Genomic DNA, 23497 nt, shown 5'->3' on the forward strand with positions numbered 1-23497 from the left:
ACAGGATTATTAGATTATTGATGAACTGGAACCAAACAACATGATGAACAGCTGATGTTTCTTTGTTTTCTTCACTCAACAAACTGCTTCATGCTTTATTTCCTGGAATCAAACTCTTGTCTCCCGTTAAAGTCGGACACAACAGCTTCTTGCTGCTTCCTGTGAGTCCTTTCAAAATAAAATGACATCAGTGTTAAAATGTGTTTGATTCAGTCAGATTATTAAATAGTTCAGCTTTGATGCAGCAGATAATCCACTTGTAGAGTTTGATGATTGTGAAATAAAATAGTTGCTGATGTTCAGTCAGAGTGAATCAGTGTCAGTGGATGAAATGTTGCTCCATGGCTCCATCTAGTGGACTGATAGTAGAAGTACAGCAGCTGATGGCAGCTTCCTCTGCCTCTCACTGCTGTCTGACTGCATTCAACTGACACTGATATGAAGCAGAGAAGAAGAGCCAATCAGAGGAGGAGCAGCTGATCTTTTTCCAGCACTAATGATGTAAAGGATGATCAGAGTTGATGTGCAGATGAATGATTTGTGTTTCCTCTGCAGGTGAAGGTAGAAAGTGTGTGTGAGCTGATGTGGATGTGAATTCAGCAGCATGGATCAGTGTGAGGACAGAGAGGAGGGAGTCCCTCCCTCTAAAACCACTCTGTGTGGGGAAGCTGAGAGCCAGAGCCACGCTCAGAGGTGAGATCAGCATCTCTAAGTGTCCAGAGCCCTTTTCACACAGCGTTCTCACTATATCAGGCCAGAAGAGACCAAGTGGTCCTGAAGCTGCTGCTGTTCCTCTTTGCTGCTTCATCCAGACTGAACAGAGCAGCTCAGCATGGTACCAGTGGGTTCTGACAAACAGCAAGTCAGTGTTGCACAACCAGCTGAGTGACACCAGCCTGTTGCTTAGAGCTCTGGGTTCCAGCAGGACACATCTGGAAAAACTCACCAACTTCCAGAACATTTCCTGGATCTTGATGACCAACATGTGTTCAACATTATTCATCCTAGAAAGAAGGACGGCTGATCAGACATTTATGGAACAATCTTTACATTTATTTTCTGTCTGAATACAACCCAGATTAACAGAACCAGCTGGTCCCTCTATGTAGATATTAAAATACGTTTTGTTTTGACAGGATTCCTAAAACACAGACAGAAACACATCAACCAGAACCAGAACCCAGCTGTGTGTCCTTTAACAGCGACAGATCAATTGATCGTCTCATTCAATTCAAATCTTCAGGACCTCCGTCCTCAGAGAGGTGAGCTGTATCTAACTGCTGTAACTGTGGAAACTGAGTCAGTCTGAAATGTTTTATTCCAACATGTGTTTAACGTGAGCTCAGCTCTTTTTCCCACATTTCTATGTTCATATGTGAAGCGGTGTGTGTTGGATGTTCTCCAGAACCACAGCAGTGAAAGTGGAAAGAATGGATGTTGTTGGAGGCGTCCTGGATGCTGCTACATCATGTTTAACAGCTCTGATCTGTTTGCTTTTGGGCCTCATTGATTAGTCGCCATAATTAAACACTTTTCTCTGCTTAAAGTCAAAGATTTAGTTTGGACTGGAGCTCACTCTGATTGGTTCTGTTCCATGTTAATGAGCTAACTGGACTCTTTAGTCCCTCTCCCATATTCATAGTGATTAAATCAAATCCAGCTGTTCTGTAGAACCCTGTTCTATTCCTATGCACCCGTAAAATTCCTAGAACCTAAAGCTTCTTCATTATGATACAAATATCTTATGATTGTTTTTCTTCATATTGAAGTTAATGGTATTTAAATTATTTTTATGGAGTTTTGAAAAATTAACAGTTTATTTCACTTGGAGTTCAGTAGATTTTCTTGACAATGAACCTTTCCCAGAAAACTTAATTATTGAACTTTTCCCTAAAATAACTGATAAATGATTAATTTAAACATAAAGAAAAATACACACTAATAAGACAATCCACAACATCTTAACTGGCTCCCCCAAAGTTCCAACAATTCCTAACAAAATATACCCAAATTAAATTAGACACTGCTCCTGAACCCTTTGGAGAAGAGGCAAAAGTTTGGTGTCTCTGTAGAGATAACACTTTGTAGTTTTAAACAAAGAAGTCCAGTGTGGTTTTCTGGTAACCAGTTTTTAGTTATTGTAGGTGGAACACACATAAATTGTCCGTTGTTTTGCTCTAGTTTTCTTGTTTCTGGTGAAAATGTACGTCTAACACTTAAAAGCTGGCTTTTACACACAATAATTCACAGAGAGTGCAGTAATCTAATGATCTTTACACATGCTGTTGCTATGGAGCTTTAAATGTCCTGCCCCACAAGTGATACATCCATGATGGTAATTTCACTGGTTATAATCTCCACATGTGGCAATGATCGTCTAAACTGACTGGTCTGAGTAACGTACATCAATCCAGGAGGAAGGAGGGTTTTAGAAATGAGCAGTGGTGACTAACATTAGCTCTGGAGAAACTGTGGATCAACACAGTTAGTCAACAGATGTGTCAATCAAAGGAGGAGGGCCTAGACGACCATCTTGGACCAAGAGTTTTTAAAATAGAAGTCTACGGTAGGAACTGCACGACTTTGAAGTCAAAATTACGTTCTGATGGGGCCCTGGTGACCAGTTTCCAGTTCCCTGCACAGATTTTATGTAAAAATCTCTAAACGGGACATAAATAAAGGAGGCGTGCTGACCAGCACAGCTCCACAGGGTCCAGAGCTTTCAGCATCTCAGGATGATTCAGATTTCTCTTAATTTGCCGTTTGCAGTTTAAAAAATCAACATTGGAATAGAGATGCAAGTAGCTGAAGTGCACAATTTGACATTTACACCAACAGAGGTATGGAAACCATAGCTACCCAATCTAACACGACGGGAGGAGCACATAAACATTTTAAACAAATACTAAAACCCTAATAAATAAAATAAAACAAAGGGCCACGAGTGATTTTATAATTCATGATAGAGTCTGTATGTTTCAAATCATCATATCTTTGGGAAAGAAGCTTTTATTGTGGCGCAATGTTCCACATTTAGTCGCTCCATAGCTTCTCCCAGAAGGAAGAAGTTCAAACAGGTCTCTGGCAGGATGCAAAGGGTCCTTAATGATGATAAAGCCTGAGAGCTGACAGGATGATCCACTCCTGTTACTATGACAACAGGGAGCTTTTTAACTCCTTCACTGACCTCAGAGAAAGTGATGGACTCACCTTCCTCCAAGGACTCAGACTCTTCCTCCTCCATGGAAGACATGGTGACCAGACTGAGGAGATCCTTGGAGCGCTCCTTCCACCACCCAACAAAATCCTAAGTCCAGGTTTGCAGTCCCTCCCAAACCAGACCCAGCTGGGGATGGACTGTCCTGTCCTTTTTGGATCCATCAGTTTACAGAACGTCTTCAAGGCAAACTGAATGTCCACTAGTTTTTCCACAGCCACCAGAATCCTCTCTGGGTAACCCTAGAGGAGCAGAAAGTCCAGCCCCTCTGCAGGAGTTTGTTTTCAGAACCCAAGCTGTCCATGGAGGTGAGTCCAAACATCTAGCTGGTACCAGTTAACCTCCTACACCAGCTCTGGTTCCTGACCCACCAGTGAGATGAACCTCCTGGTCTCTAGATCCAGATTATGATCCCAGGAATTATAACACCCATCTCCTCATCCTTACCTATAACCCAACTCCTATAGAACCCGACCTCCCTGCAGATGGTGACCCACATGGAGGGGGTTCTGTAGCTTCTTGGACCTGGGTCCATCCAAGCTCAAGGAGTCAGGGCTAGACCAATAGATGCACACTTCTTAACCCCTCCTGACCCCCACCCTGCAGGTCTGGCTCCAGGGAGGTGTCAGATCGCTCTTTGTCTGATCCTCTCCTGAGGTCAACATGCCATGGAGACCCGACCAGCCCAGAACACCATGGTACCAGGATCTCAGGAACCAACAGAACAGCTCTTTCTGCTCTGGAAACAAGGCTGGACTTTATTCAGGAGGATCAATGATCAGGAACATGATGGAGGATTGGATCGGTTGTGATGGGAACCATTTAGAAAATCAAGTTTATAAACCATCTGGTTCTGTTGTGTCTCACAGCTCTTTATTTTTTTCAGTCGTATTTAAAAATAAAATAAAACTCTCTTAAACTATTTTTTTTTCTGACAGGATTCCTAAGACACTGACACATAAACATCAACCAGAACCAGAACCCAGCTGTGTGTCCTTTAAGAGCGACAGGTCAAAGGGTCGTTTTATTGACTTCAAATCTTCAGGACCTGAATCCTCAGAGAGGTGAGCTGTATCTAACTGCTGTAACTGTGGAAACTGAGTCAGTCTGAAATGTTTTTATTCCAAAATGTGTTTAACGTGAGCTCAGCTCTTTTTCTATACCATTTTCATACCATTTCTATGTTCATATGCAGGGGCGTAGGAAGGCTTTAAAATGTGTGTGTGGGGGGGGGGGGGGGCAAATAAGATTTTTGGGTCCATAGGCAAGGAAAAGTGAAATGCACCCCTATTTAACATGTTTAATGAGCATGCTGATTAAAGAAGCAATCAGTATATCTACATCTATATCAGCACCGTAGGCCTAAGAGTAATTTTTTCGAGGCACATCATTATCTTCACAACATTTAGGAGGCATTTACCAAACAAAGAACTTCAATAGACCGTCGCTTCATCTTCATTAATTCTATGAAAATTAATTCATATTTAAGAAATTAATAATTCAAATTAATACATGGTCCAATTCTAACTCTACTTCAAGGGGAAGTAACCAAACCTCAACTAGGGTATAACTATGCCCTCTATTGAGCCCTCATGCTTGCTCAGTATGAGGGATTGCAGCAAAGCCATGTACAATGCAGATGACTCTTCCTGTGGCTCTACGCTTCCCCAGGAGTGAATGCTGCTTGTCGGGACTTTGATGCAATCAACTGGTTTCCTTATATAGGACATTTTTGACCAATCTGTATAATCTGACCCAATCTGTATAATATGATTGAACTTGACTTTGTAAAGTGCCTTGAGATGACATGTTTCATGATTTGGCGCTATATAAATAAAATTGAATTGAATTGAAAGGAACTGGGTTCAAAAAGTACATGGACAGGTGGGTTCAATTAATTTTATAAAATAAAATTGTTTTAAATCATAATACTAAAATATATCATAATGCAGAATATACAATATCCATAATTTTGATATATAACTAAATTTTGGATGATAAGGAAAAACAACAGATATTGACAGATTAAATTAGGTATTATATAAAAGACAAAGAAAAATGTTTAAATATACAATTGTTACATACTGTTCAATAAATGATGAGCTTTTTTAATTAAGAGTAATTTTCATTTGAAGGTCCTTTTATGGGGACAGCCATCTTGGTGAAGAACAGTACTGCCTCCTCCTAATTTGTGATGTCACTGTGCGGGATCGGCTGTAGAGCAAGTCCCGATGCCCTATCTGTCCCCTTGTAAATAAATATCTGTTTTCTTGCCAAATAGTTTTTTTAACCTCTTAAACAAAGATAGACATAGTATTAAGCATTTAAATTTAAATTAATACTAATTTTACATTTTAGAGACATAAAAAGACAACAAATAAGCGTCAAAGTACGGTTATCTTTAGAAACAATGTCTTCAAAATGGTGATCTGCACCGCCTAATCTACCTTCAGCAGTTATCATCAGTTATTGCAGCCGTAAACTGCAGAAAATACGGGCAGAGCGGCTCCTTCTGAGTTTACTCTCTGCTCCTAACTAACAAAAAGTCTCGCTCTCATGTCATCTTGAAGACATTCTTCTTCCAAATGTTGGCTACAGACGACATGTTTTCTCTCTGGCCAGAAGCACGATGGCCAATCCTCCCTCTTCATGGTGGTAATGCAGTAAAACAGCCCATGGTGGATGATGAATGGGAAAGGTGAAATAACTAATGTTTTTCCACTTTTACCCGATGTATTGTTACATTCAACTGCCATGCACGTGAGCATTGTTGCTTCAACAATAGCTCTCGTGAATTTCAATGGTGAAGTCCTCTGGAAATCCGAAATAATTGTTGTTGATCACAGCTGTGTACAACAGCTCCTACAGCTGCTAATGCGCTGCGCACTGCCCTCGAATCTCTGCGATTCTATGTCACAGGATGTGATGTCAGGTGGCCATTACTGCCCATGTTTGGGCAGTAATTACCGCCCCCATACACAGTGATCCAGATTATTTTTTTTATTATTGATTAAAGCTAAATTCATTAAATAACCACAAACATATTAGCTATAGGTATAGCTAATGATCCCCTGATTTTTCCTTGTTGACCGGACTTCCCCTTTAAAGTTACTAATATTGATTTCAGAGTAAAATGGTTTTGACATAACAAATTGTGCACTTATTGATAATAAAAATAATATAACTTACTTACTTACTCAAGGTTATCCTAGGTCTTGGTTTAAATCTTGTCTTCTTTGTCTTAATGGTTTTAAAGGAAGTGACTATAGCGCATGAGTCAAGAGGTCATTAAGTGGACAGACTCAAAAAAGTTGGAGACCGAGAAGATGCCCACACATGTTACTTATTAACTAGGTCCCAGTAAACAGTACATAGTCATACAAGATGTAAACAATTAACACATACTAAGAGTACTGAAGCTTAACCGATATTAAACAAAATAATAATAATGAATTTGAACATTAAAAAGATAATGAAAAACCAGTAGACTTCAAGTAATTAAAAATTGAATTAAGAGAAAACAAATTGATTAATAAGAATTGAATTCAATGACAGTAACAGTTAATTAGGTAGCCAAATACTTCTTGTTGATATTGATAGCTTTCTTATTGTTGTATTTATCAAAATAATTAAAAAAAGTTGAAATTAAATTTTATCTCAAAAGTGGGGGGGCAAAACATACCTTTTGCCCCCCCTGTCCAAAAAGTGAGGGGCACTTGCCCCCCTTATTCCTACGCCACTGATATGTGAAGCGGTGTGTGTTGGATGTTCTCCAGAACCACAGCAGTGAAAGTGGAAAGAATGGATGTTGTTGGAGGCGTCCTGGATGCTGCTACATCATGTTTAACAGCTCTGATCTGTTTGCTTTTGGGCCTCATTGATTAGTCGCCATCATTAAACACTTTTCTCTGCTTAAAGTCAAACATTTAGTTTGGACTGGAGCTCACTCTGATTGGTTCTGTTCCATGTTAATGAGCTAACTGGACTGTTTAGTCCCTCTCCCATATTCATAGTGATTGAATCAAATCCAACATGGAACCAACTGGACTTTCTTTCTTTGTTCCTGAACCGTTTTGTCATCGTATCTGAAAGTCTTCCTCAGTTTTAGTGACTGAAGAGTTTCAGTTCTTCTCAGCTGGAGCTGGAACAATCACTGGGATCAGAACCAGAGACTTGGTGTTGTTCCCTCACAGGAGTTTAGAGCTGCAGCTGTTCTTCAGCTCTTAAATATCTCAATGGATTTATTACATTTCAGTTGAGCTTCAAACAAGTTAGCAGAACTGCAGCAACTCATTAAAATGGGTCCAGAAATGCTCTGGTCTAAATGCTTCTCTAGATTTTTCTTCAACAGCTTTATTGTTACTTTCCAATTTAGTGGATCAGCAGGAACATTAAACATCTCTAACTACCTGGATCCTCTGGTTCTCTGCTCACATCCAGATGTCCTTCATGGACCTTTACCTTCTGATTGTCTCTGTGTGGACAGATATAATATGAGCTCACTGGCTTCCAGGGACCTACAGGATCCATTTTAAAATACTCACCATCACATCCAGGACAGAACCTTACATGGACACACAGCCACATATCTCAGACCTCCTCCAGGTCCACACCACCTCAGATCTAGTCATCAGAACCTGCTGGATGTCCCACACACTGTCCTGAAGACCTGTGTGGACAGAACCTTCACCTCCACTGTCTCCAAGCTCTGGGTCACTGTCCCCACCAGCGTCAGATCTGCTGACAGTGTGGACAGTTTGAAGTCCCAGTTCAAGACCCACTTTTTAAAATGTCTACTCGGTCGTTCTGGTCTTCATCCCTTTATTTCTTCTTCCTCTTTTTAACTTATTTGTACCGTGTTCATCAAATGAACACGGTACAAATATTTACATTTTCATGATTTAATCTTTGAAAACTGCTGGATGAATATTTCCTTCCTTCCTAATTGTTCTGGTTCCTCCACAGAGTGGACCAGCAGAACTCAGAGGTTCCCAGAGGTCCGTCTGCCCGGCAGCATCAAACCCACCTGGACTCCATATTTATGGTCTGTACATGTACAACAACTACTTTTTCATCGGTTCTGTTCAGTCGTCTCCATGCTGGACTTTGTGGACCAGTGGACCGTCAGTCTGTCCAACATGGTTCTGATGTTTGGATCCATGATCTCAGTCTGATGTGTCCTTCATATATTATTCTGTTCCAGCTGCTGGAGGACAACATTGTCACTTTTGTGAAGAAGGAGCTGAAGAAGATCCAGAAGGTTCTGAGTCCAGATGACCCAGACTGCTCAGAGAGTCAGAGAGATGATGACGAGGTGTTGGAAGGTAAGGATGAAGAGCAGAGGAAGAGCAGCAGAGAAGCACTGATGAAGATCACTCTGAACTTCCTGAGGAGGATGAAGCAGGAGGAGCTGGCTGACCGTCTGCAGAGCAGTAAGAGGATTTCTACAAAGATTTAACCTGATGGATAAATCACACATTTACTGATGTCTGAAGAGATGGAATCACATTTATTCACATCATCTTCAGAAGATAATTTGGTTTCCTTCCTGATTTCACTTTTTCTGTTAATTTAGAACATCTTGCTGCAGTTCAACATCAACTTAAATCTGGTCTGAAGGAGAAGTTCCAGTGTGTGTTTGAGGGGATCGCTAAAGCAGGAAGTCCAACCCTTCTGAACCAGATCTACACAGAGCTCTACATCACAGAGGGAGGGACTGGAGAGGTCAATGATGAACATGAGGTCAGACAGATTGAAACAGCATCCAGGAAACCACACAGACCAGAAACAACCATCAGACAAGAAGACATCTTTAAAGTCCCACCTGGAAGAGAACAACCAATCAGGACAGTGATGACAAAGGGAGTGGCTGGCATTGGGAAAACAGTCTTAACCCAGAAGTTCACTCTGGACTGGGCTGAAGGCAAAGACCACCAGAACATCCACTTCATATTTCCATTCACCTTCAGAGAGCTGAATGTGCTGAAAGAGAGAAAGTTCAGCTTGGTGGACCTTGTTCATCACTTCTTTACTAAAACCAAAGGAATCTGCAGCTTTGAACACTTCCAGGTTCTGTTCATCTTTGATGGTCTGGATGAGAGTCGACTTCCTCTGGACTTCCAGAACCAGGAGATCCTGACTGATGCTACAGAGTCCACCTCAGTGGATGTTCTGCTGACAAACCTCATCAGGGGGAAACTGCTTCCCTCTGCTCACCTCTGGATAACCACACGACCTGCAGCAGCCAATCAGATCCCTCCTGAGTGTGTTGGCATGGTGACAGAGGTCAGAGGGTTCACTGACCCACAGAAGGAGGAGTACTTCAGAAAGAGATTCAGAGATGAGGAGCAGGCCAGGAGGATCATCTCCCACATGAAGACATCAAGAAGCCTCCACATCATGTGCCACATCCCAGTCTTCTGCTGGATCACTGCTACGGTTCTGGAGGACGTGTTGGAGACCAGAGAGGGAGGAGAGCTGCCCAGCACCCTGACTGACATGTACATCCACTTCCTGGTGGTTCAGACCAAAGTGAAGAAGGTCAAGTATGATGGAGGAGCTGAAACAGATCCACACTGGAGTCCAGAGAGCAGGAAGATGATTGAGTCTCTGGGAAAACTGGCTTTTGATCAGCTGCAGAAAGGAAACCTGATCTTCTATGAATCAGACCTGACAGAGTGTGGCATCGATATCAGAGCAGCCTCAGTGTACTCAGGAGTGTTCACACAGATCTTTAGAGAGGAGAGAGGGCTGTACCAGAACAAGGTGTTCTGCTTCGTCCATCTGAGTCTTCAGGAGTTTTTGGCTGCTCTTTATGTTCATCTGACCTTTATCAACTCTGGTGTCAACCTGATGGAAGAAACACAAACATCTATGTGGTCTTCATTTTTTAAACCTAAACTAAAGTCTCTTCACCAGAGAGCTGTTGATCAGGCCTTGCAGAGTCCAAATGGACACCTGGACTTGTTCCTCCGGTTCCTCCTGGGACTTTCACTGCAGACCAATCAGAGACTCCTACAAGGTCTGCTGACACAGACAGGAAGTAGCTTACAGACCAATCAGGAAACAGTTAAGTACATCAAGAAGAAGATCAGTGAGAATGTGTCTGCAGAGAAAAGCATCAATCTGTTCCACTGTCTGAATGAACTGAAGGATCGTTCTCTAGTGGAGGAGATCCAACAGTCTCTGAGTTCAGGAAGTCTCTCCACAGATGAACTGTCTCCTGCTCAGTGGTCAGCTCTGGGTTTCATCTTAGTGTCATCAGCAGAAGATCTGGATGTGTTTGACCTGAAGAAATTCTCTGCTTCAGAGGAGGTTCTTCTGAGGCTGCTGCCAGTGGTTAAAGCCTCCAACAAAGCTCTGTAAGGACACAGATTGTTGCTGCTTTTATTTCTGATAGTGAGAAATCTGCTAATGAGGTAAATATTGATTCATGTTGCTTCAGTTTATTTATAATGAACCAGTTAACAACTAAAGACAACATAAAGACGTGTAAAATCAGACAGATCCATCAATCTTTAAAGGAGAACATTGGTGACTGTAAAGAAATCAACAATATTTCTGATGAATTGTTTAATAGCAGATTTTTCTCCCTGTCTCCTCAGACTGAGTGGCTGTAACCTCTCAAAGAGAAGCTGTGAAGCTCTGTCCTCAGTTCTCAGCTCCCAGTCCTCCAGTCTCAGAGAACTGGACCTGAGTAACAACAACCTGCAGGATTCAGGAGTGAAGCTTCTCTCTGCTGGACTGGAGAGTCCAAACTGCAGACTGGAAACTCTCAGGTACAAAGTTCTCCATCCTGTTGAAGCCAGATTTTACAATATTTACAGTTTCTGTCCTGAAATATTTACACACATATTATATCTCTAATGTACATAACACTACTGTATATTGTACTGTATATATTTTTGATTATCTGACATTTTGATATTAGTGCACTGGTTGGACACTGGCTTTAATCTCGTTTTACATGTGTGGAACATGATGTACAATGACAATAATAGAGATTTTGATTCTGTTACATTATTCATCTACAGACAACTATATGTTACCTCAATGCAGAGAAGCTGAAAAGAACCCCCTGACCCCCTGCCAGCAATGGGACCCACTGGTTACCCAGCCATTTAACAGTATCCCTGAATTATTTATGTGTTTAAAATAAAATAATTAATACTTACAATTAAAAATTAACAAGAAAATGTAACACAATGCATCATCAATTCTGCTCCCCTTTCCATTTACTAAAATGGACTATTCTGTCTGAGCACATAAAAGATCCCAGAATGCAGTGCGCTTATTGAGCAGCAGGAGAGATGAGAACAGAGAAAGATGAAGCAGAGCTATCAAAGCAGAGCTGGAAGCAGAAAAAGTGAGAGAAAAGAAAAAGCTGTTATTCTACCGAAATGGTCTGAAGCCCTGGATGTTTTCTAAACAGCCCTGGATCTCATGAAATAAGACATTTAGATGATTGTTAAAAACATGCATTAAGCCACAACAGACATCTGGATTAAATATTTAGTGTAAAACAATCCGATTAGATTTTATTGTATTCCATATAGTCACTACCTGCTCCACCATAATCTGACAATTAGTCAAAAGAAAAGACAGAAAAGATTATTTGTGCACTGGCAACACCACGACTGCTCAATTACTCCCACAACCAGGACCCAGTGTTTTTGAAGATGAAGTTGCTTTTTTTGGCTTGACTTTCTTTTTGAGTCAAACCATTTTCCTACAATAAAGCAGAACATGAGTGTTGGATAGTTTTTCCTTCCCATGTCCCAGTTTCCTGGTCATCACGTCCACCAGAGTTGATTCATGACATATTCACACAGTTTCTCTGATTCTCCTCGCTTTTTCTCCATCTCAGCATCCTAAATTCACATAAAGGTGGTTAATTTATGATGAACCAGTTCACAACAAAAGGCAACATAAGAACGTGTAAAATCAGACAGATCCATCAATCTTTCCAAGGAGAACATTGGTGACTGTAAAGAAATCAACAATATTTCTCATGAATTGTTTAATAGCAGATTTTTCTCCCTGTCTCCTCAGACTGAGTGGCTGTAACCTCTCAGAGAGAAGCTGTGAAGCTCTGTCCTCAGTTCTCAGCTCCCAGTCCTCCAGTCTCAGAGAACTGGACCTGAGTAACAACAACCTGCAGGATTCAGGAGTGAAGCTTCTCTCTGCTGGACTGGAGAGTCCAAACTGCAGACTGGAAACTCTCAGGTACAAAGTTCTCCATCCTGTTAAAACCAGATTTCTGTTTATTACCTGCTAAAAACATGATGGAAATGTTAGTTTATTTACATTATTCATGATGCAATTTTGACACTACAATATTTACAGTTTCTGTCCTGAAATATTTACACACACATATATATATCTATATTGTATATATATATCTATATCGTATATTTGCAATGTACATAACACTACTGTATATTGCATATATTTTTGACTATCTAACATTTTGATATGAGTGCACTGGTTGGAGCTGGCTTTAATCTCGTTGTACATGTGTGGAACATGATGTACAATGACAATAATAAACATTCTGATTCTGATATATTCATCTACAGACAACTATACGTTACCTCAATGCAGAGAAGCTGAAAACAACCACCTGGGCCCCCACCAGTAAGGGGACCCACTGGTTACCCAGCCATTTAGCAGTACCCATGAATTATTTATGTGTGTTTGAAATAAAATAATTAAGATTTACAATCAAAGTAACAGAAAAATGTAACATAATGCATCATCAACTTCTGCTCCCCTTTCCATTTACTAAAATGGACTATTCTGTCTCAGCACATAAAAGATTCCAGAATGCAGTGCGCTGATTGAGCAGCAGGAGAAATGAGAACAGAGAAAGATGAAGCAGAGCTATCAAAGCAGAGCTGGAAGCAGAGAAAGCGAGAGAAAAGAAAAAGGTGTTGTTCTACCAAAATGGTCTGAAGCCCTGGATGTTTTCTAAACAGCCCCAGATCTCATTAGACTTAGACAAACTTTATTGTTATTTTGTATGTACAGAGTGTATCCAAAACGAAATTTCATTATATACAGCTTACGACAGTGTAATGAGATTGCAGTTGGAATAAGATAACATTACAGTATAAAGTGCAGCATTGACAAGAATGTAGTAATGCAGGAGAAACAACTGTTTTTTTTTTTTTAAATGTGCAGAATGACGTTCTTCCATGTTTATGGGGCAAAAGTAATGGTGCAAAAAGGCATTAATATGAAAAGTTCAGTGCAGTGCAAAATAATATGGTGCAAAAAAACAGTAAACTTTCAGTTATGTACTATTTAAATGGATTATAAAAAGTTGGACAACGTTTAGATGTGCGGCAAACTAATGAGTTTGTAGAGGGCCGCACTTGGGCTGACGTGGTGACTTCCTCACTGTCCGACGAGTGCTTCAATAAACTCCAAATCACTTCTTGTGGTTGCAATCATCCGTTTATTCCACTTGACAGCTATGCTTCGACTTTACAGATACTGACACATACTGACCAGGCTACACCTATTCGTTGTTGCCATCAATAAGCGACATTATAGCACGGTCAACAGAAATTACGACCTACACCCACGCACCCACTTCCTCATACATACAAAAAAAACAGCGCGTCAGTTTGGCTCCCATTCATACCTTGGTGACAGTCACGCCCCTCCTGACACACCCATCACCCCCACACCAGACCATGAGCTCCCGTCACATCAATAATTACTAATTTCAATCATATGGCTCTTACAACATTGGTAGTGCAAAATAATGATGCAAGTGTGATGCAGAGTCCAGTTTAGAGTTCAACAGTCTGATGGTAACAGGGGAAAAGCTACTCGCATAACCAGGACCCAATGTTTTTGAGGGTGAAGTTGTTTGTTTGGGCTTGACTTTCTTTCTGAGAGAAACCATTTAATTATCTCCCAGTTTTCCACAATACAGCAGAACATGAGTGGTGGATAGTTTGTCCTCTCCATGTCCCAGTTTCCTGGTTATCACGTCTGCCAGAGTTTACTCACCGGGTTTCCACGGGTCATTGAAAAGCATTAAAAGTTATTAAATTATTTTTCTTAAAATTAAGGCCTTAATTGGCATTAAAAGTCATTAAATGTGATTATCTGTGGTTTTAAAAAAAAGCCATATTTTTTTTCTAAAAAAAATACGTACAGAAAAACAGTTTCGTCAAAAACATTATATCAGACACAACTGATTCCGCGTGTTTGCGCAAAACCAAACACGCTGAACTGCTTCCGGTTGATCGTAAAGCCGTATGTTTTTGCAATATACGGCGTTACAATATCCGTTCCTATTTTATATTTATTAAAACCAGCTGAGCAGCAGCTTGTTGAGCACTGCTTGAACATCATGTGTTGAATCGTGTGTCTGCAGCTTGTCAGGCTGTCTGGTCTCAGAGGAAGGCTGTGCTTCTCTGAAATCAGCTCTGAGCTCCAACCCCTCCCATCTGAAAGAGTTGGACCTGAGCTACAATCATCCAGGAGACTCAGGAGTGAATCTGCTGTCAGCTGGACTGCAGGATCCATGCTGGAGACTGGAAGCTCTCAGGTATGAAGGAATAAAGGTATAGAAGTACTTTATGACAATGATTGATCAGACTGATCAATCATTGCAGCCATCTGCAGCCACTGGTACGATCCAGTTCCTATCTAACTCAACTCCTCTCTGTGTCCTTGGATGTGGAAACACAGTAAATCTGTAAGCATGAGAGCTTGTTTATCACGGGTAAGTTATGCAGGTCCATCCAGACCAAATATGTCGGAAAGATTTAAAAATACAAAGATCACTAATCATAATCTGAAGGATCTGTAAAATAAAATAGCTGCTATAGACGAGTGGTGTTCTGAAGGCAGGATTGTGGTGCAGAAATGATGGTGATGGTAAGAGGACTTCCAGCCTGCAGGACTCTGAGCTCCAAAGACAAATGTCAGAATAACATTAGAAAGATGTAAAAAGCTGCTCAGCACTAATTAAATGGGTCCCAGCGCTTTAAAATCAGCAAAACTAGTATAACATTCATTATTAAAAAGACTACAAATGATTTACAACATGCCATTCTAATAAAATATTTAGATATTTATTTTGAAAGCTACCTGCCTCATTTCCTTCCTACTTCTTGGTTGAATGAAAATATCTTTAAATCTAGATCAGCCAAGATTAAGAATCATTTTGGTCGTAACTTTATTCAGTTTTTATTTGATCACATTTGTGGAGCTAAATCTGGAGCTGCAGAGGTTTGGTTCCCTTCTTTCCCTTTGACTCCAGACTAGATGATCCAGGTACGGAGCTGAAAGCAGCAGCTCAGAATGTCACATCATTCATGGTGACTTTTCCTCCAAGATGGCACAAGGTTGTTGTGATGAGAGGTGAAAATGTGTTCAAAAAAGCACAGATTATTAAAATGTGTAAAAGATAAAATAAAACTGTAAATAGTTTTCTGAATAAGTGGAGATGTTTCAGTGACAGGAAGGAAGAAACAGGAGGAGGATGTTCAACATTTAGAAAAGATCATCTAACATGCAGAGAAATAAGTAGAGGAACTGATCTAGAATATGTATTAATAGAGAGAATAATAAATGAGGTTAATTAATTAACTATTATAATCCTTGTAAAAAGTTAGATCTGAATCAGTTAATGCAGATTAAAGGTGAGGATAATCAGTAATATCTGGTGACTTTAATGCACATGGAATATTATGGGGAGGAAACAGAACAGATGGAAATGGAGAAATAGTAGAAGAACATTTAGAGGATAATAATTTATTCTGTTGAATGATGGAAGATGGACCAGAACAGATGTTCATCCAGGAAATGGATCAGTCCTTGATTTAACACTAGTGTCCAGGAATATTTCAGCTGGTTGTGAAATGGGATTTATTAGACGACTCGTCTGCAGGCAGAGATCATTACCCAGTTTTCTGTAATATTCTCCTCACTAAGAACGGCTCACAGGGGAAATTAAAGGGCCGAGGGTCTTTAATGGTGCTGAATAGGAACTCTGAATATATTTGTGAAAGAGAAGTTCACCAGTTCACATGATGAAACACTTTAAACACACTTTAAACTTCATTTTATTGAGTTTTTAATTTTTTTAACAACAAAAAGAGAAAAAGAACAACAACCAGATCATCAAACAGTCTTGGGTCAGACCTGTGTTGTCACAAAGTCTCAGATCCTCCATCTAACAATGATCCAATTATTAATTACTACCTTTAGTTTTATTGCATCAGTAACATTACTGCAGGTTCCCAACGCCTATAGAACACATTCATTTAAAGTCTGGTCAGGTTGGTTCTTCTCTCCATTTGGTACTTGGCCCAAACTTTCAGCACCACCAGTTGTAGGATGGAGGTTCTGCCTTCAACCAATCAGTTGATCTGCATTTCAAGGCTGTAGTGAGCAGCAGATTGAAGAGGTAGAACTTTGTTGGTCCTAAAGCACTCAGGGGTTCACGCTGCGTCTTTATGCTGATCCAGCTGCTGATGTTTCCCTCTTTTCAGCTCCATGAACTTCTAGCCTGTTACAGTTTATAACCATCATCACCTTTCACAGCGACAGGTTTCTCATCTCAGTCTCTGCTCTGACCAGACAAATCTCCTCTATTGCTCTCCTCAGGGCGCTCTGGTGCGTAATTACCAAGCTGAAGGCTCAGTTTGAAGTTGTTCTCTGAGCGTTTTGTTTGTGGTCAGAGCGGACGGAATAATGACTTTCTGCTTCGCTTTTAGCCCACTAATAGTCTTTATTGGGGAATCCTACAGGAAATATAGCACTTTTTATACATGGAAACCCCAGAGTTGATGAGTAAAGGCGCAGCTTTTCAAGCTCTGCGTCTCTCTGGTTCCTAAGTGACTGTAGGAAAAAAACACTTTTTTGGTAACGTCTGGTATCAGCATAATTTATACTAATGATATCAGTTTGAGACGGTGAGGTGGGCAGATTTTACCCCCATTGGTGCTCTGCACGTGAGGAATAAACAGTGAGAAAAATGCATAAATAAATAGTGTAAAGGGCTCCTTTAGAGGGAAGAGGAATAATGGGTCTGAGCTGAAGCCTCTGATGTTACAAGTTCCTTAAAATGACCCTTAAAAGTCCACACCTAAATTACATTTAACGTAATTATGCTCACCTGAATTAAAGAGCAAGGCAGCATTCCATTGAAGCACCGCTGGTTCTGTGTGGTTAAAAACAAAATAGCATGAAACACAGCTACTGACTCTCCTATTGACTTTAATTGGGACATTTTGGTACGAGTGGAAGGACATTAAACGTAGTGATTCACGTTTTGAAGACTGGCCGCTGATAAAAGCACCTGGGTCTGAGGGAAGGGAGGAGAGAGGAGCAGTAAGAGCATTGAGGCACAGAAACACAGCGCATGTAGTTAAAATAATGCAGAATTAATAAAAACAAACTTATAAAGCAGGTGGCCTAGTATTGGAGTCAGAGCCGTGACTGTGGGAGCTGAGTTTTTTCCACAGGAGAGGAGGACTAAACGGAGCAGAACGTTTCTGTGAGGATTATTATTCATCTGGCACAAGGGACCTTTTTAGTTTATTATTTGCTCTTTGAGTGAAGCGACCACTGAGTTTGGTCTCCATATTCACAAGCATGGAAAAAGTCCTGCAACGTAGGGTTAGCTTGGTGTTTGCTGGCTTTAGCTTTAATTAATAAGCATTTAAGCAAATATTATTGAACTGTGATTGTAGATTGACACCCTGAGTGTTTTTATTTTAGTGTTTTATGCAGAGAAGCACTTGTTACTTGTCTTTATTTCATGATAAGGTCCTAAAGTAGATTTATTTTATTTACCTTTTTATCTTCCTAAATAAAAAGGGGGAACATTAACACTTTATTAATCCAGAAAACTAACCAAAGGGCCACACTAGAGGTGCCATATTGCCACATGAATACTGTGAGTATTTCTAAGTCAGCTATAATGTGAAGAACATTCCAGTCAGTGGGAGCAGTGATGCTGTCCTTTGATTGAAGGATGGCTGACATGTCAGCAGAAAGTTTGGTGGTTGAGACACGAAGGACTTCACAGAGATGCTGTCAGTCATTCTGCTTCTCAGTCTGCTTTTGTTCTGATTTAACAGAGAAAATCTTTGTTCACATCTGGATGTTGAGCCCAACAGGCTCATCATTGTTTCTGCGTGGCGTCTCATCAGAGGAAACTTGGCATTATCCAAACTCTGAAAGAATTCAGGGAGGGAGAGAAGCTGATGTTGACTCTGCAGAGAATCATCACATTGCATTTCAATCAGTTCTAACTGCAGACTCTCTTCCACTTCTTCTGCATCCACCAGGAAGGAGATGGAGAACAGCTGGATTTGTTTTTCAATGACAGAAAAGTCTTGGAGACGCTGGTTGAATTCTGTCACCAGAGATGCAATCACAGACACATATTTCTCCTTTTTAGCAGAAAGGTCGGCCTTTGGAAAAGCAGACGTGATTTCAGACAGAGCAGGGAAGTGTGCAGCATTAAAGCCTCGTAGTTGTGTCTCAAAGAGGCGGAGCTTTACCCAGAAGGCTTTCAGGTGTGCGTCCAGGTGTGGCACCAGCTGTTCTTTGCCTTGTAGCTTCTTGTTCAGTGTATTCAGACGATGCATAAGATCAACTAAAGATGCCAGGTCTGCCAGCCACAGAGGGTCACTGAGTTCATGAAGAGGTCGGCCCTTCTCTTTTAAAACCTGCTCCATTTCTGATCTCAGCCAATCAGAGCGCTGCAGCACAGAGCACGAGAATTTCCCACAGCGATACTAAATCCACTGGGGGTTGTAATGTTTCATCATCATCATCATCATCATCATCAGAGCCCAGGTGTCTGTCTGCTCTCAGCTCTTCTTTCTTTCTCTGGATTTTTACAACAAGTGGACGTGTCCAAATGTTGGACTGGTCCTTTCTCAGTGGAGGACAATGTGTGTCTGAGAGACATGTAATGTCCATGTTTGCTGCTGAAAGAGACTGATGGTCTGACCCCCCTCCTCCTTTCAGGGTGGAGCCTGCTGGAGTCCGATGGTTGACACCAGGTCTGAGGAAGTGTAAGTGTGTTTTTCATTTGATTCATGACAACAAAGCAGCTCACATTCAACCATCTTCAAACTGTCCATCACTCATTCAGGAGTCATCATCAAAGTGTCAATAAATGATCAATAACTGCAGCTGGATTGTCTTTGTTCTCTCCATCAGATTCCTGTCAACTCACAATCGACACAAACACAGTGAGCAGAGAACTCAAACTGTCTGAAGACAACAGGAAGGTGACATATGTGATGATGGAGCTTCAGTCATATCCTGATCATCCAGACAGATTTCTTGTTCCTCAGCTGCTGTGTAGAACTGGTCTGACTGGTCGCTGTTACTGGGAGGTCGAGTGGAGAGGAGGAGTTTATATATCAGTGAGTTACAGAAGAATCAGGAGGAATGGAGGCGGTGGAGATTGTTGGTTTGGATTTAATGATCAGTCCTGGAGTCTGAGCTGCTCTGATCGTCATGGTTACTCTGTCTGGCACAATAACAGAGAAACATCTATCTCCTCCTCCTCCGTCTCCAACAGAGTAGCAGTGTATGTGGACTGTCCTGCTGGTATTCTGTCCTTCTACAGAGTCTCCTCTGACTCACTGATCCACCTCCACACCTTCAACACCACATTCACTGAACCTCTGCTTCCTGGCTTTGGGTTCTGGTTCTATGGTTCCTCAGTGTTTCTGTGCTGATTGAGTCTAAAGAGTCTCCTCCTGTCAGAGAAAGCCTCTCCCTGTTGAACAGATAGTTCAGTCTGTTCATGTCTGTCTCTTTCACTCAGAAACACGTTTTCACATTCATGGATTCAATCTGTTTCTTTGTGAAACTCTTCTAAATGATTCCTTGGAAACTTCTTCCTCTTCCAGTCCTTTAAAGATGGAAGCTGGGATTATTCCAGGATCCACATGTTGTTTTTCTGCCTGTTTCCAGTCAAAGCTTCACTCTGAATATCAGCATGTTGACTTTCTCTCTTGGTTTTTTACTTTCATTCATCAGTCAGATTTCATTGAAATGTTGGCCAGTTTTTCTCAATCTCTGGACATTATCTGTTTCTGTCGGCTCCTATTTTTATAAACACTTTTTACATTCACATGTTAAATCTTCCTTTTGTATATTTGCTGCAGTTCTACTTCATGTGTTTTAATGAGCAATAAACAGATTTTCTTCTTCTGTGTTTGATTCATTTGCTGCTCATTCTCTTCTGTTCCTCTGATCAAATTTCATTATTTTAATAAAACTCTGACGCTTGTTTCAATAAAACAGATTTTTTCTATCAGCACTGACTTTCAAAAAGTCCTAATTTCCAGTAAAACATTTCCATCTTCTTTCCAACATGTTTTAAAATAACAGATTTGTTCTTTAGTTGAATAAATCAGCAGCAGAAACTCAAAGCAATGATGAAATGATATTTCTGCTCCATCTTTCCAAACCTTGAAAACATGCTGAGAATGAAAGAAGAGCCGACGCTGACAGTCTGGGACTAAAATCAGCTTCTTTACTTCCAAACTGCTGACTTGGACAGACTGAAGACCAGTTTTTACTTTTCTAGCTAAACTCCTGCGGCACCAAACCAGAAGCTGAACCAACACCAACAACAGAACCACATGGAACATTTCCACATCACAACTTCTTCCTATTCTGGACTTTTAGTTTTACACAGGAAACGTGTGAACGCGCACACAGAGCCGCAGCGTGCACGGCGTCCTGCTGCTCCTCTTAAAGGGACAGTCCCACATTTTCAGCTTCAGGTTCCTGTTCCAACGGTGTCCAGCTCCAGTCCTGGAGGGCCGGTGTCCTGAAACCTTTAGAGGTTCTCTGGTCCATCACGCCTGAATCAAATGGAACAATCAGCTCCTCAGTCTGCAGTCAGGTTCTCCAGAGTCCTGATAATTACCGGATTATTTGACTCAGGCGTGTCGGACCAGGGACACAAATAAAAGTTGCAGGACACCGGTGCTGTGCTAAATTATGTTCCCGTGTGTCGGGAGCGCGCATTGCAGCCAGACAGGCGGGTTTTCACGGCGCTTCTGATCGATTTTTCGTCCACCAGGGGGCGCCACAGGGTTCAGTCCTTGGTTCCTTTTATTGTCTCTCTGGGTCTGAACATGTTGATGCTAATTTGCATCTTTATGCTGATGAGGTTTTTACTGTTGAGCTCTGACAGCAGAAATAAATACTTTGATGACCTTTAACCCCCAGGTGGAGAAACTGGACGTAGCTGAGAATAAAGATATTTGTGTTGTAACAAGTTTTCATTCTTTAATGTAAAATCACCTTAAACATTTTATCTGGACTGGATTACAGAGATGTTTTTCTAAATGAAAGCTTCTTTTTTTTAGCAAAAATCTTCTGAAAATGCTTTTAAAGGCTTTTTGACATTTGGCAGATTTTTATTTCCAGTTGCTTTGACACTTCAGTGCCCGGTTAGGAACATTTCTCTACAATTCAGGTTGCAATTTATGTTACAGTCCTGCAAAGTCAAATAAAAAATCAACTATTTCAATGTTCTGTTGACTGACGGAGGTAAAAAATGCTTTCAAGCGGGCACTGTGCCATCGTTGCTCTGGGATATCAAGGTCTCATTTCTTTATTTCACATTTGGTCTGGACTCTGAAGACATTTAGGAAGCATAGGTAACCGCCTAGTTAAAAGAGATCTCAGATTTTATTTTTAAAAAGACACCTTTGCAACATTGACCTCATATTAAATCAAATTCTTCGTCTTCTCTGCAGCAGTGAGTCTTCAGGACGTTAAATAAATGCTTTTTTCAAGCTTTCAGCACAAAGTCCTTCAATTATAAACCGTTTTCTTGAAAACTGATGAAACTCCAAAAGAACTTTTCTTATTGACAGAAAATATGTTGGTTTCACATCAAAGATTAGCATGAAATAAGAAATGACAGCTATTTGTCCATTGAGGCACAACCAGCTGAAACGAGGACAGCTGAACTGCACTGAAGCTTTGACGGTGGAGTCTTTTCCTCAGCCTGGCTGAAGGGAGGGAAGTGGTTGCATGAAGTCAGACAAGATACAGGACAGGCAAGGACTGCCAACAAGGTTTTAACCTGGGTGTACCGTTTATTCAGATTTGTTTTAAAAGTTGAGATTTGACTCTCACACTGCAGCTTTAAGATGTAAGCTGCTGATGTCTTCATGGTGGACTCAGCTCATCTCCAGGTTCCTCACATCTCTGAGGTTTCCTCCTGGAGGACGGTCCTCACTGGGAGCTCCATCACTGCTGCCTTCAGCACATCAAACCTCACTGCACAGAAAAGCTCCTCATTTTCTCCATTAATGGACTTTGTTGCTTTCAGCTCCATTTTCCTTCAGACCATTAAAACAGTTTTTATTCTGCAGAATGACTGGAAACTGAGACACTTGTTGTCTTTCAGAGCCCGTCTGGGCAGGGACCCTTCAGGAAGCTTTAATTAGACTTATACGGTTACAGTGAACCCTCGTTTCTCACGGGGGTTACGTTCCTAAAAGAACCCGTTACATGAAGTAGTAACCTTCATTTATTTTTAGGGCTGGGCAACAATTAAAATATTTAATCGCGATTAATCGCCCTGATTAATCACGATTAATCGCATTGTATTTACAAACTCCAAGAATGAATTCAAAAGTAGTGTAAAGAGCACTTTTATTTTAATGTTCTGCTGCCATATGAACAAAAGTGTTGTAACATTTGTAGCACTTATCAGTAACACATATTTAGTGTAAAGCTCAACTTAAACATGTAAAACAAAAAATAGCAATAATAATAAATTCAAGCTTATTGCCACTGACAGGGAATTCTCTTTATGGGGAAAAAATCTACCAAAAACAGGCAATTTCTGAGGCAACAGCAGGGAGCAGCATTACCATTTTATGTTCAATACCAAAGTTTAACTTGGCAGTGGTTACAACTAACTTGTTTCTGTCATATTCCATGCTGGAAGAACTTTAAACTGAAATGCTTGCTAACTCGATATGCTTGCGTTGCTTGCGTTTATTTGACGTTGCAAGCGTTTTTTTGTTGTTGCTTTCTCGCGTGCATATCCACCTTATTTTTGACGGAAACATGGAGGCAGCGAGTTGACGTTTGTTTGGGCGAGACTTCCGCCCGCTCACTTCCTGTCAGTGTTTAGCTATCTGAGAAGCGGCTCATGCGGCTACTTCGTCTCAAATTACTCGTCATTATGACTTCGAGGAAGACCGGGATCATTTGTGTGGTTAGAGGTTGTCATAGTAACGGGTGTAAAAG

At 40.8% G+C, this 23497-nt stretch overlaps 1 protein-coding gene across 1 annotated transcript; it reads left to right on the forward strand.

The window, feature by feature from the left end:
* Positions 1–604: 604 nt before the first annotated feature.
* Positions 605–19911, forward strand: LOC118560416 (NACHT, LRR and PYD domains-containing protein 3-like; the record flags this gene model as incomplete). Its single annotated transcript, XM_036131402.1, has 10 exons — positions 605–693; positions 4156–4281; positions 8183–8261; positions 8421–8649; positions 8793–10578; positions 10822–10995; positions 12269–12442; positions 14610–14783; positions 19226–19272; positions 19421–19911. Coding segments are annotated over exons 1-10 (3369 nt in total), but the record flags the coding sequence as incomplete, so codon positions are not given.
* Positions 19912–23497: the final 3586 nt, after the last annotated feature.

Source organism: Fundulus heteroclitus, unplaced genomic scaffold (assembly GCF_011125445.2).
Source record: "Fundulus heteroclitus isolate FHET01 unplaced genomic scaffold, MU-UCD_Fhet_4.1 scaffold_43, whole genome shotgun sequence".
NCBI classification, from domain to species: Eukaryota; Metazoa; Chordata; class Actinopteri; order Cyprinodontiformes; family Fundulidae; genus Fundulus; species Fundulus heteroclitus.